The sequence below is a fragment of the Chlorocebus sabaeus genome, unplaced genomic scaffold (assembly GCF_047675955.1).
Source record: "Chlorocebus sabaeus isolate Y175 unplaced genomic scaffold, mChlSab1.0.hap1 unalloc_scaffold_114, whole genome shotgun sequence".
In the NCBI taxonomy this organism is placed as follows: domain Eukaryota; kingdom Metazoa; phylum Chordata; class Mammalia; order Primates; family Cercopithecidae; genus Chlorocebus; species Chlorocebus sabaeus.
In genome coordinates this window covers 571435-585106 of record NW_027326902.1, presented here as the reverse complement: position 1 = coordinate 585106, position 13672 = coordinate 571435, and the positions used below count along the sequence as shown (strand labels likewise).

Genomic DNA, 13672 nt, shown 5'->3' with positions numbered 1-13672 from the left:
GCACTTTGCCACGGGCCCTAATGCATCAGCCATGTCGTCCTTTCCCGACTGCTCCAGCAATGACACTGACATCCACGGAGCATTTCTTCTAAAACTTTGCTTCACACATGGCACTATTCGTGAATAAGTAAAATCAATTCTTTCTACTAGTTACTGGATAAATTCCAAGATCTTTATATGTGTGGAAAAAATAAGTAGGAAGAGCATTGTTACTTTGTATTGGATTAAATTTGGGGTTTTGGTTTCAAAATTCCAGCACGCAGACATTAACGTAGACGGTGTTAACAAATTTTAGGTATGCACTTACTAGCCATTTAAAGATTTGTAGCACAAATGAAATAAATTAATGATCTCAGTAGGCAATTCACTTCTAATTGTGTATGAATATCAACACCAGCTTTATATAACATTTTACAAACTGGGTACAAAGTATAAACCAAAAACAAAATTCTAAGTTCCCAACTATCTGAACAGCTCCTCCTCTCTGCCAGGAGCTTTCCAAAGTTAACCTGTAAAACCACGTCAGGCCATGATGGGGGGTGGGGCCTCGGACACACCTCATTACCACCAACACGGACCTTAAGACTGACAGACTCTTTAAGTCTGACAGGAAACATTTACCATCTATTCTCTCTGAAGCCTGCTACCTGGAGGCTTCATCTGTACGATAAAACCTTGGTCTCCACAAGGTAATCCAGACATTGTTTTCTATTGATTCCAGGTCTCTAGATAGTAACTTAACCAACTGCCAATCAGAAAAAACTCTGAGTCCAGCTATGATCTGGAGCGTGCCCCACACTAACCCGCTTCCAGGTGTCCCACCTTTCTGAACCAATATACCCGCTTCCAGCTGTCCCACCTTTCTGAACCAACGTACCCCCTTCCAGCTGTCCCACCTTTCTGAACCAACGTACCCCCTTCCAGCTGTACCACCTTTCTGAACCAATATACCCGCTTCCAGCTGTACCATCTTTCTGAACCAACGTACCCTCTTCCAGCTGTCCCACCTTTCTGAACCAACGTACCCGCTTCCAGCTGTCCCACCTTTCTGAACCAACGTACCCCCTTCCAGCTGTACCACCTTTCTGAACCAATATACCCGCTTCCAGCTGTACCATCTTTCTGAACCAACGTACCCTCTTCCAGCTGTCCCACCTTTCTGAACCAACATACCCCCTTCCAGCTGTCCCACCTTTCTGAACCAACGTACCCTCTTCCCGCTGTCCCACCTTTCTGAACAAATGTGCAGCTTACATGCATTGACTGATGTCTTACGTATCCCTAAAATTTACAGGTCAACCGCCTTGGGCACAAGTCTTGAGACTATGTCACCAGCATCCTTTAACCCTGGCAAATAAAATACTAAATTAATTGAGACTTGTCTCAAATACTTTTGGTTTACAGATTAAACTAAATGCTTTAACAAATATGCAACAAAGTCTCATAAGAAAATGGAAGGTGAAAGTATCATTCAGATTAATAATTTTTAGCAATTTGATACTGGTTCTCGAAACGTGAGCAGCATAACCAAAAACTAGCATATAATATGTGTTCCAGTACAATATTTATGGCATGAAGCAAGTTAAATAATGTTCTCCTCCCACATCACTGGATGTATTTTCTACAGAGCCACCTTACTCTGGGAAACTTAAAACGTGTCAATTCCTCAGACATAAACAGAAGGAAACAAGTCCACATAGAATACACTAACCAGCACTTACTCACACAAGGAAGTTAATGAATATTTGAATAATTAAATGTTATATGCACAAAATGTAAAATTAACGATCATTATCTATGGCATCAGGGTGACTCCTGGAAGTGGAGTCAAGAAAGATCAGCCATGTCCTTGGAACAATATTTGTTTTAAGTAAGAAGATACACAGCAAATCAAGACAAGGAAGAGGAGTGACAACGTAGGCTCCTTGGATATTATTTTAGGGATATACAGAGAGGAAGAGAGAGAAAGTGAAATTTTAAGGCATACACACTTGCAAGTGTTAATAATAACAAAGCATCATGGTAGATAAATTCTTATCAACAGTGTAAACAAACCACAGTGGAACTGAAACAAAGAAAAACCCCGGGGCTCATCTGTTCCATTTCAGCAGCAGTGGGGGAGGGAGGTGGCAAAGGCCACACCAGGACTTGCCTGCAAGTGGAGCACTGATCACAGCTGTGCATCTCCGGGCCTGTGACTCAGATGGCTGACCCGAGGACATGCCTCGCTGCCCGCCCATGTCCAGTGTGCTCACTGGCCTCTCCCCATTCCAACCTCACAGCCGCAGCACAGAGTCAGGCTCAACCCCCATCAAACCGAAGAGGAAACAAGGTTCTAAGAGTTGTGCCTGACTCACCCAAGGGCAGAGAGTTAGGAAGGGGTGGGTCTCAGGGCGCAACCCACACCCACCAGAGCCAGAGCCTGAGCCGTGGGCTCTGCGAGATGGTGGGAGTCTCAAAGCTAACCAGAGGCCAGTGGCCACACCTCAGCACACCCTACAGGGATGAAGGGCAGCCCACTCACACGGGCACTGGCCACATGACAGGTCACGTCCAGGCAAGGACACACCAGTTCAGCAAGTCATCACGGGAACCTCAAAGTAGCCATCACTCAATTGTGCTACACGAAACCACTGCAGTTAAAAATACTTGTAACTGTTAGCAAACTTTAATATACCAACACAGCACAGGGGAAGAAAAGCAATCCGAAGTTGTGACTCATTATGGAGGGAATGCTTTCTTCCAAAGGTTATTCAGATAAAAAGAGACAGGAATAAATCTTCTGTCTTTTAACATCATACCATGCAAAAACAAACACTGCCTTCCATGGCCAGACTTTTGCTTATACAATTATCATGTCAGTCTAATGAGTTCAAAAATAATTCATATATCCTAGACACAGATCTAATAAATAACTCAAGTAAATACGTTTTCGTAACTTAAAAAGAGCAGGAAATTAAATATCTCAAATTCTATTTTTATCGCTTCTCATTATATCATATCTCACAATCTAGTTTTTCAAATGTCTATCAGACATCATTTAAATAAAGTCTGGTAGTTCCACAAGACAGATGATATTGCAATAGTCAAAGTCATATTTCTGAAGAATAACATAATGTCCATAATATAGCACTTAAGAAAGGAGGATACTGTACACACACATATATATCCAAACATATCATTAAAAGATTAACAAAATCCACAAAATGTTGCTAACTGTTATCACCAGTTAGTAGAATTGTAGGTAACTTTTTTCTTCTTTATTCTTCTCCAAAGCTGCTTCTTCAATGAGTATACTTTCTTCTTTAAATCAGAAAAAATATGTTTTTGAAACCTGTCCAGCCATAAGAAATGAAGAAAAACACAACTGCATGTTCATTAAATATAGAAAGATAAAGGGGGACTTCACTGTGTAACTGAATAAATTTAAAAAAAGAATCAAATTCAGTTTCAATGACAATTTTACAAGTAATAAAGAAAGCATAATGAAAACCATCATATTAGTATTTCCACATCTGCCGTTGGTGTGGTTATCACTAATGCCAGTACGCAATCACCAGGCACAAAACTAAAGCTGTTATCCAAAAGGACACTGCTGCCACCATACACAAGTGGATACACAAGTGCACGTGGGATGCGCTTCTAACTTCGTATTGATACTTTCATCCAGTCACGGCCACAATCCATTAAACCCTATTCAATTTATACTTTTCTACCAACTACCATTATGGATGGTTTGGTATTATGAATGATCTTTTTCATATATTTTTTCCTGGATTTTAAAAAAAATGAACATGTATTACTTTTACTAGAAGAATGAGGGAGAGTCTAGAGAGATGTAAGGCAATGGATAAAACATTTCAGTTATAAGGAATAAGTTCAAGACACCTATTGTACAACACTAACTAGCCGGGCGCGGTGGCTCAAGCCTGTAATCCCAGCACTTTGGGAGGCCAAGACGGGCGGATCACGAGGTCAGGAGATCGAGACCATCCTGGCTAACACGGTGAAACCCCATCTCTACTAAAAATACAAAAAAACCCTAGCCGGGTGAGGTGGCGGGCGCCTGTAGTCCCAGCTACTTGGGAGGCTGAGGCAGGTGAATGGCGTAAACCTGGGAGGCGGAGCTTGCAGTGAGCTGAGATCCGGCCACTGCACTCCAGCCTGGGTGACAGAGCGAGACTCCGTCTCAAAAAAAAAAAAACAAAAAAAAAAAACACTAACTATAGTTAGCAACAATGTAATATATTCTTGAAAAAATCACTAAGAATAGATTTTCTAGTGTTCCACCACAAAAGAACGGTAAGCCCATGACATAATGCATTTGTTAATTAGCTCGATTTAGCACATTCTACAATGCATACATGTTTCAAAACATGTTGAACACAATAAAAATAATACTTTTATCAGTTAAAAAAATAACAACAGCCAGGTGCAGTGACTCACGCCTGTATTACCTCCCATGTCTTTGGGAAGTAGACCGGGACGATCGCTTGAGCCCAGGAGTTCAAGACCAGCCTGGGTACCATGGGGAGACCGCCCCTGCCTACAAAAAAATTTTAAAAATTAGCGAGATTAGTGGCACATGCCTGTAGTCCAAGCTACTGGGAGGCTGAGGTGGGAGGGGTGACTGAGCCAATAGGTTGAGGCTGCAGTGAGCCATGACTGTGCCACTGCACTCCAGTCTGGGCAACAGAGCAAGACCTTGTGTCAAAAATAAATAAATAAAAAGAATTGAAAAAAACCCACCAATTCATACTATGACTAATGCTAGGATTAAACAGATTTGTTGTGTTATTGCAAGCTAGTAAATTTCTGAGTTTAAGGCCTTGTCTCACATATATTTTGTGTCACTAGCACCTAGCATAGTACCTAGAACATAGCAAATGCCTAATAAATGTCCATAAATTCATCAAGACTCATTTTTAATCCTTACATATAAATTGGATTAGTTTCTTAAAATATGATCCAGGAAAAAATTCACAAAAATAAATAGTTTGCTTTAACAAACATTACAGAACTTTAAAAACAGTTAAGAAAAATAAATGAAGAAAAAAATCAGTGACAGGGAGAAAGACTCTGGAAAAACCTCTGTAAATAAAAGATGCTTCATGGAAAAATGATCCCATGCAAAAGACAACTACCAGCATATTCACCATCTGTGTAAGAACTATGCCCCACCCAATTCCAAAACAACAGAAGGTGACTCAGTGTTCAAGACACAATAAGATCATTGAGAGTAAAAGAAGATCGTCTGTTTGAAGAAAAGTGCGACAGGTACTCCCAGCTGTTACAGCAGTACAGGGCCCAACAATCCAGCAATCATTTTGGCTGTGAGTTTTCTGGTAGCTACAGCAAGAATAGAAGTATACTGCATTGCACAGTAGCTTTCCTTTTCTGATTTCACAAGCTTAGATCTGAAGACATCACTACTTTCACCCCATCATGTCCAAACTGTCTGAAAAGTACGACAGTAATCACGCCCACATCCCTGCACCCTGTAAATCAGAACTGCCCTGAAGGCCTGGGCCAGGCATCCAGAAGGAGCACTTGTACTCCTCACCCGTGGGGACCTGGGCTGGGGTCTAGTGGGACCACTTCCATTCCTCACTGCTGGGCCCAGAGTAAGTCCCAAGCTGAGCGCAGCCTTCTACCAGGTGGAGGAGTTACAACCCTATCAGAACTTCTGTGGAGTTCCCTCCAGATAAGACGGCCCAGAAATCCACCTTTGCAACTGTCCTCCACACGCTCGTACCGTTGCCACTGAACAGAAGGCCCCATACCCTTCAATAAGAATAAAATCTCTTCCCTAACATGTCCGTAAGTTTATAACACACCCCCTTACTTACCATCAAGCCCTCCCTGTTCCTTTCTTCTGAACCACCGTGACGGGGCACCATCATCACAGCCGCCTCCCAGGTGCTATTCTAACTACTCTGAGAAGAGTCTAAATATGAAGACAGGATGACTTCTTACACTTTTGTTGGCATAACACTCTGCATACAGTGGGTCCTTACATCTCTAAATGAAGAAATAAAATTCCTCCGAGACAGAATTGTCATGAAAACTAAAAAAGATAATGACTTGCCAAACCACAACAAAATGCAAGAGACCACAAAAGACCACAACGTATTATATAATACATGATAAAATTATGTTCTGATAGAATATACCTAGTATAAAACAAACCAATCCATAAGCTAAACTACTCAAACATAGGTGGTGAATATATACTGATACCTTGAATCACAGTTAAGAGTTTGGCATAACTCACAGAAACACAGATTTAAGTTTTTCATATTTTTGAAACATGATTTCTATTGTTATGCAATTAAAATTAATATTTGTTTAAGCCAATATAGTATAGTATCAGTGTTTAAAGGACTATTATAGGCCAGATGTGGTGGCTCACACCTGTAATCAGAGCACTTCGGAAGTGCTGAGATGGGAGGATCACTTGAGCCCAGGAGTTTGAGACCAGCCTGGACAACAAAGCAAGACCTTGGCTCTACTACAAGTATTAAAAAATGTTCAAATAAGTTTATAAAATTTAAAAATAAATAAAAATAAAGTAATATTAGAACTGGGTACAATGGTTCACACCTGTAGTCCCAGCTACTCAGGAGGCTGAGGCAGGAGGATCCCTCAAGCCTAGGAGTTCGAGGCCAGCCTGGGTAACACAGTGAGACCCCAGCTCAAAAAGTAAATAAAGTAGTATTAGGTTTAAGTTAAAAACATTTACCTAGTTAAAAACATTTACTGTACTCCAGCCTGGGCAACAGAGCGAGACTCCATCTCAAAAAAATAAAATAAAAATAGACACGGGATTTTTTTTTTTTTTTTAAAGAGATGGAGTGTCTCTCTGTCACCCAGGCTGGAGTGCAGTGGTGCAATCTCAGCTCACTGCAAGCTCCGCTTCCCAGGTTCCCGCCATTCTCCTGCCTCAGCCTCCCGAGTAGCTGGGATTACAGGTACCCGCCACCATGCCCGGCTAGTTTTTTGTATTTTTAGTAGAGACGGGGTTTCACCGTGTTAGCCAGGATGGTCTCCATCTCCTGACCTCGTGATCCACCGGCCTCGGCCTCCCAAAGTGCTGGGATTACAGGCGTGAGCCACCGCGCCCAACCCCTGATGTCTATATTTTTTTAACAGTGCTATTGAGATATAATTAACATACTAGTCAATTCACTCATTTAAAGTATACAATTTGATGGTTTTTAGTATATTCACCACGCCTACTTCAAGGTTAAAGGCTGTGACCAATGAGGAAATCACGAAAGCCCACAAGAAAGATCGCAGGTTCACCAGGTCTAACAATAACACTGTTCCACAGCTGATCTTCACAGGACGGAAATTTACATGTATGAATACATACTTATAAAATATATTATAAGTGTATATATTCATATAAAGTATTTATATGTCAGTCCTAGCTCCATATCCTCCCATCCTTAAATGTAGAATGATAATACTAATCTTAATAGAAGTTTTACTAAATCCACAACATACAGGCTGATGGATGCATATATCCTAAATTTAAATCTATTTTTTAGCTTAAACTAAAAGCCAGATATTTACTGCTTTAATTTTAGCCATCTTGGGGCATTAATGTTCTAACTGAATGAGGCTCTCAGACCACAGAACTGAAGCAACACAACGGTCACATCCTTTCCCTTCTGTGTCGCAGCCGCAGTGTGGGTGTAAACAAGAAACCCCAGGCAGCACCCCCATCCTATCTGCAGCACGACGAGGACTCAACACTTCTTCAACCACATGATCGCTTGGATTCAGGTACTAAAGCAGCACTTGTTTAAAATAGCGAAGTTGTGGCTCCTGAATTAGCTATGCCAACTATTTTCAGTTACAAGTCTTCACAACATTTTATTAAAGTATTAAGTGAAGATTAACACAAAGAATAAAAATATAAATATTTGCCCTTTCTTTACATAAGACCACAGTGCATTATTTTCTTTTGTTCATCTGGTTCGCAGACTACACATACCATATTTTGGCTAGAGTTAAATTTTCCTGAACTTCCCAGAAGGGCAATGGGAAGAAAGCTCTCCCCAGAGAAAGCTCGTATACGAAAGTACAGAACAACATAACCAAGAAAGCTAATATGCTTTAATTCTCAATAATCCAAGTATGAGGTGATAAAAGACCGACTGTCAGAACAGTTGAGTAGTATTATCCATGACAGTATTATCCATGGCAGCCACAGAATCAGCATTTAGTGGCAATAGTAAAAGCAGGATAGAGTCAGACTTTATCCTATCAAGATCTAATATTTTCAAATAAATAAAAATAGCAATGAAAAATTGCCCTTATTCATCTCTATGAAAACTCTTCAAGCATCTTCCTCACAGTCCTGAGCATGGTGGCATGCACCTGTAATCCCAGCTACTTGGGAGGCTCACATAGGTGGTTTACTTGAGTCTAAGAGTTCAAGACCAGCCTGGGTAACACAGCAAGAACTTCCTCTCTTTAAAAAATAAAAAAGGCTGGACGCGGTGATTCACACCTGTAATCTCAGCACTTTGGGAGGCCGAGGCTGGTGGATCACCTGAGGTCAAGAGTTTGAGACCAGCCTGACCAACATGGTGAAACCCTGTCTTTACTAAAAACACAAAAATTAGCCAGACGTGGTGATGGGCACCTGTACTCCCAGCTACTTGGGAGGCTGAGGCAGGAGAGGTTGTGGTGAGCCGAGACCATGCCACTGCCCTCCATCCTGGGCAACAGATTGAGACTCCATCTCAAAAATAAATAAATAAATAAATAAAATAATAAATAAATAAATAAATCTTCTCTTCTCCACCCAGAGTAGTCTAATTTTCCAGGGCCCATTAACACTGGGTAGACATTTAAACAACAAAAAGCCCTGTCCTCAATTCATCCAGCCTGCCAAGTCTTTCCCCTAAACAGTTGGAACATAACTGTTTATGGGAAAATAAGTGAAGAAAAATAACACTTTATTTTAAAGCTGTAGGACCAAACTTACAGAATTATCACAGTTAAGTGAAAGCCATTTTTCACATCCTAATAGCCTAAATCAGGAAGAGTATATATTTTTTCTCAAAGTATTAACACTCTTTATCTCGTTTCCATATCCAGTTTCAGTTTCTACTCAGTAAGAAGAAGAAAAGCTGCCGGTGAATATATACAAAAGTGAAGTGAGGAAATCAGTATCTCATTAATTCATGTTTTCCTATGTTTCCACTCTGCTATGAATTAATGGTTGTCAACGACATACTATGAAAACGAGTACAGTCTTTGGGATATACAAATATATCTTGTTCAAGGCAAAATATCAGCCCAAAGTTCAGAAACCCCAAGAATCAATGTATGTATGGTAAAAATCAAAGTACTAGTAATATTGGCCAGGCATGGTGGCTCACACCCGTAATCCCAGCACTTCAGGAAGTCTAAGTGGGAGGATCCCTTGAGGCCAAAAGTTTGAGAACAGCCTGGACAACATGGTAAGAACTCATCTCTAGAAAAATAAAAACAAAAACAAACCCAAAGTGCAGGTAATATTGAAATCTTAACTTTTCTTATTCGTAGTTTCTTCTATTATTTATGTGCTTTGACCTCCCCCCTCAAAACCCCTGCCACACAGCAGAATTTCAGGCACATTTCGAGACCATGTAACCTGCTGGTTTTATGATGAAAACAAAGTATATTATACTTTTAATAAATATCGTAAAATAGATACATAAGTATACTTTAAAAGATATTTTTAAAATCTCTCTAAAACTGTGAACACAATCACTGTCAAGTTTCATGTGAATCCTTCAAGAAATGTCTTAAGCAACCTAGGCATATTGAAGTCTGTATGTGTGGGATTATGAGCTCAGGTACAAATTTGGAATCACAAGTAAAACATTCTGGAGAAAAAAAAAAAAAAAAAAAAAACGAAAAAGAAAACATTCTGGAGAAAATATAAATTCTTCATGAGGTGAACACCATGGTTCATCAGTTTAAGTCACACAGATTAAAAACTCAAAAAGAATCTTTGGCTAAATTACATTTGTATTCTGTTTTTTTCTTATGTTTTTTTGAGACGGAGTCTCGCTGTCGCCCAGGCTGGAGTGCAGTCGCTGGATCTCAGCTCACTGCAAGCTCCGCCTCCCAGGTTCACACCATTCTCCTGCCTCAGCCTCCTGAGTAGCTGGGACTACAGGCACCCACCACCTCGCCCAGCTAGTTTTTTGTATTTTTTAGTAGAGACGGGGTTTCACCGTGTTCGCCAGGATGATCTCGATCTCCTGACCTCGTGATCCGCCCGTCTCGGCCTCCCAAAGTGCTGGAATTACAGACTTGAGCCACTGCACCCGGCCTGTATTCTGTTTTTTTCCTAAAAAAAAGGAATTTCAGGCTAGGCACGGTAGCTCACGCCTGTAATCCTAGCACTTTAGGAGGCCGAGGCAGGCGGATCACGACGTCAAGAGATCGAGACCATCCTGGCCAACATGGTGCAAACTCGTCTCTACTAAAAATACAAAAATTAGCTGGGCGTGGTGGTGCATGCCTGTAATCCCAGCTACTCGGGAGTCTGAGGCAGGAGAATGGCTTGAACCCGGGACGCCGAGGTTGCAGTGAGTTGAGATCGTGCCACTGCACTCCAGCCTGGCGACAGAGCAAGACTCCGTCTCCAAAAAATAAAAATAAAATAAAAGAATTTCAGTTCTTCAATATGGCAGCAATTGCATCTGTTTATTTATCACAAGAAAACAGTCTGTGTGGCCAGGTGCGGTGGGTCACGTCTGTAATCCCAGCACTCTGGGAGGCCAAGGCAGGCGGATCACCAGGTCAGGAGTTCGAGACCAGCCTGGCCAACATGGTGAAATCCTGTTTCTACTAAAAATACAAAAATTAGCTGGGCGTGGTGGCGCGCCTGTAATCCCAGCTACTCGGGAGGCTGAGGCAGGAGAATCGTTTGAACCCTGGAAGCGGAGGTTGCAGTGAGCCAAGATCATGCCATTGAATTCCAGCCTGGGGGACAGGGAGAGACTCTATCTTAAAAAAAAAGAAAAGAAAAGAAAATCTGTGTTTCACAAAGATTTTTAACAAGCGAATTTGATATTGGCCAATAACCAAGTTCTATGAAAGTCAGCATCATCACTTCCTGCAAATTTCAGCATTGATTACGTTGCTGTTTTGGTAATGGATGGTAATGGACTCTATTTTTAGCTACTTTTTAATATTATGCATCGTAGTGTAATATAGACACAAAATGTCACTTTAAAGTCCTTTTCCATTTCCAAAGTGCACCTCTTCTTAAGTTCTTCCCACCTCGGTTCCTCTAACTTCCCGTTTTCTACACGACCCTCGATTTTTCCCACTGCTAGCAAAAAGCTGTACCATGCCAGTTACCTTGGTTCTCCAAATACGACTGTACCTCATGCTCACCACGCATCGGTAGAACTGTGTATTCCCAAGTCCCTTACATTATATTCTTACTTCAGTTGCAATCTGTCATCACAAAGTAGCATCTACTATCTTCTTGTCCTGGGCACGCCTCCTTTCTAATTCTTGTTTGCCATCTGTGTCATGCTTTACTTCTCACTGGAAACAGGGACCTTTTCTCCTCTAAGGGAAAATGACCCTTCCGAAACCCACTGCTGGCCACCTTCACCCCAAAGTTTACATTAAGCCTAATGGAAGCATCATTAAAATCCTCTTTCTTGCAGTGTGAAACTGTGACGCCAAGTCATGGCTAAGAAAGAATTAGGGAACGACCAGAAAAAGATATGAAGCCAACTCTTCGTGTCTATAGTCCATAAATATATGAGGTAAAGAACTGCCAGAGTTAAAAATGAAATAACATTATGACTCTTGCTATTGCTGCAACTCTTCCAAAACTTCGTGCCACACACACACATTCACACTGGATTCAGGTCGACCCCATATAAAAATGCTCAGTCTCACAATTATACTTGCAAAAAAGTGAAACAATCTTTCAATTATCTAATATCTCCACATCTTTCGGGAGATACTCATTGCCCTTTAAATGCGTCAGAAACAACCAAGACATGAGTGAGTCCTCTCCGGGTAGAAGAAAAAGTTAACTTCTCCCCCACCAGCTGTCATTACATTTTTTTTTAAACCGAGAGCAGGAAAAGCTGAAGCCACCTGGAGCATTTCCAGGCCGGCAGGGCGTCGGGAAGGAGCACGAGAATCGCGCTGGGCGCTCTGAGAGCCGAACCGGCCGCTCAGGCCCCTAAGGAGACCCCGCGGGCGGCACCAGAAGGAAGGGCGCGTTCCTGCAGCGCCGCGGCCGAAGAGGGGGCGCCACGCCCGGTACCTGCCGCTGGCGCTCGGGGTCCGCAGGCCGGGGGAGGGCAGCGGGCTTTGTGAGGAGGAGTCTCCAGGAAGCCGCGCGGGACAGCGAGGGCAGACGCGCCCCGGACCCGGAGCCTGGGCGGGCGGGGAAGCGGAGACGGGGGACGCCCGACTCGGAGGGCGGGAAGGCACGGAGCACTCAGGACTCGGGCGGGAGCGGAGGGCGGCGGCCCCAGGCGGACAGGTTGGCAGGGAGTGGGCCGGAGGCTGGGGCGGGGCTGGGGTCTGCACTCGCCCGAGTGGGCAGGTCGCGGGCAGGGGAGCGCCTGCGTGGACACGCTGGGAGTCGGGGCTGGGGGTCGGGGCGGGGCGGTGTCTGCAGTCACCTAGGCTGGCAGGTCGCAGGAACAGCGCCGGGGGTCGGGGCTGGGGTCTGCAGTCGCCCAGGCGGGAGGGGAGCGCCTGCCTGGACCGGGGTGGGTGGGGGACTACGAAGGCGGGAGTCGGGGCGGGGCTGGGGTCTGCACTCGCCCAGGCGGCAGGTCGCGGGAAGGGGAGCGCCTGCCTGGACGAGGAGGGATCGGGACCGGGGGCCAGGGGTCGGGGCGGGCAGGGGTCTGCACTCACCCAGGCGGGCAGGTCGCAGGCGCGCACCCCCAGGCGCACGGCGCGCTCCTCGTCCTCCAGCAGCGCCAGCGCGCGGCACAGGCGCAGGGCCTTGAGGCCGCGGCTGCGGCGGCACCAGGCGAGCAGGGCGAGCGCCAGCAGCACCCAGCTGAAGCTGAGCCCCAGGTAGCCCAGCGCGTACACGGGCAGCAGCAGCGCGAAGCTCGGCGCCAGCTGCGCCAGTAGCCCGGGCAGCTCCAAGCTCAGCACGCCCCCGGGGTTCTCAGGCGCCGCGCGGCCCCCAGCCCCGCCGGCGCCCGCCTCCGGGCCCTCGCCCCGGGCGCCGCTCATCGCCCCGCCGTGCCGCGCTGCCCTCCCGGCCGAGGCGGGCTGGGTGCTCGCGCTAATCCCAGGCGGCTCAGCCCCGCGCCAGCGCCCCTCTGAGGGGACGCGGCTCCGCCGCACGCCCGCCTCTTCCCGGGACGGCGACGTCATCACGCGGGGCGGGAGCGGGGTGGGCCTGAGGCTGGCACGTCACCGGGAGTGGGCGGGGTGGATGTGACGTCATCGCGCGAGGCGGGCTGTGGGCCGGGTCGACGACTACTGGAGTGGGCGGGGCAGGCGCACGACGTCATCACGCGGGGCGCTGTGTCTCGGCTGGCGGGAGTCGGGACCAGGAAGGAGAATGCTCGTTGCGTGGGTCGGGAGCACCTGCGTCCTCTCCGAGCCCCAGCCCCACAGGGCACCCTCCCCGCTCGCCGGTGGCCTCGGAGCCCGCGGG

The 13672-nt window shown here is 45.1% G+C and overlaps 1 protein-coding gene across 1 annotated transcript in view; it reads right to left on the bottom strand.

Moving 5' to 3' along the window:
* LOC103237663 (olfactory receptor 2V1) overlaps window positions 1-13379 on the bottom strand; it is a 70529-nt gene extending 57150 nt beyond the window's left edge. The window contains exon 1 of the mRNA XM_073013973.1: window positions 12913-13379. Coding sequence (XP_072870074.1) covers window positions 12913-13242 — 330 coding nt within the window. The 5' untranslated portion in view covers window positions 13243-13379. The remainder of the gene's footprint in view (window positions 1-12912) is intronic.
* Window positions 13380-13672: the final 293 nt, after the last annotated feature.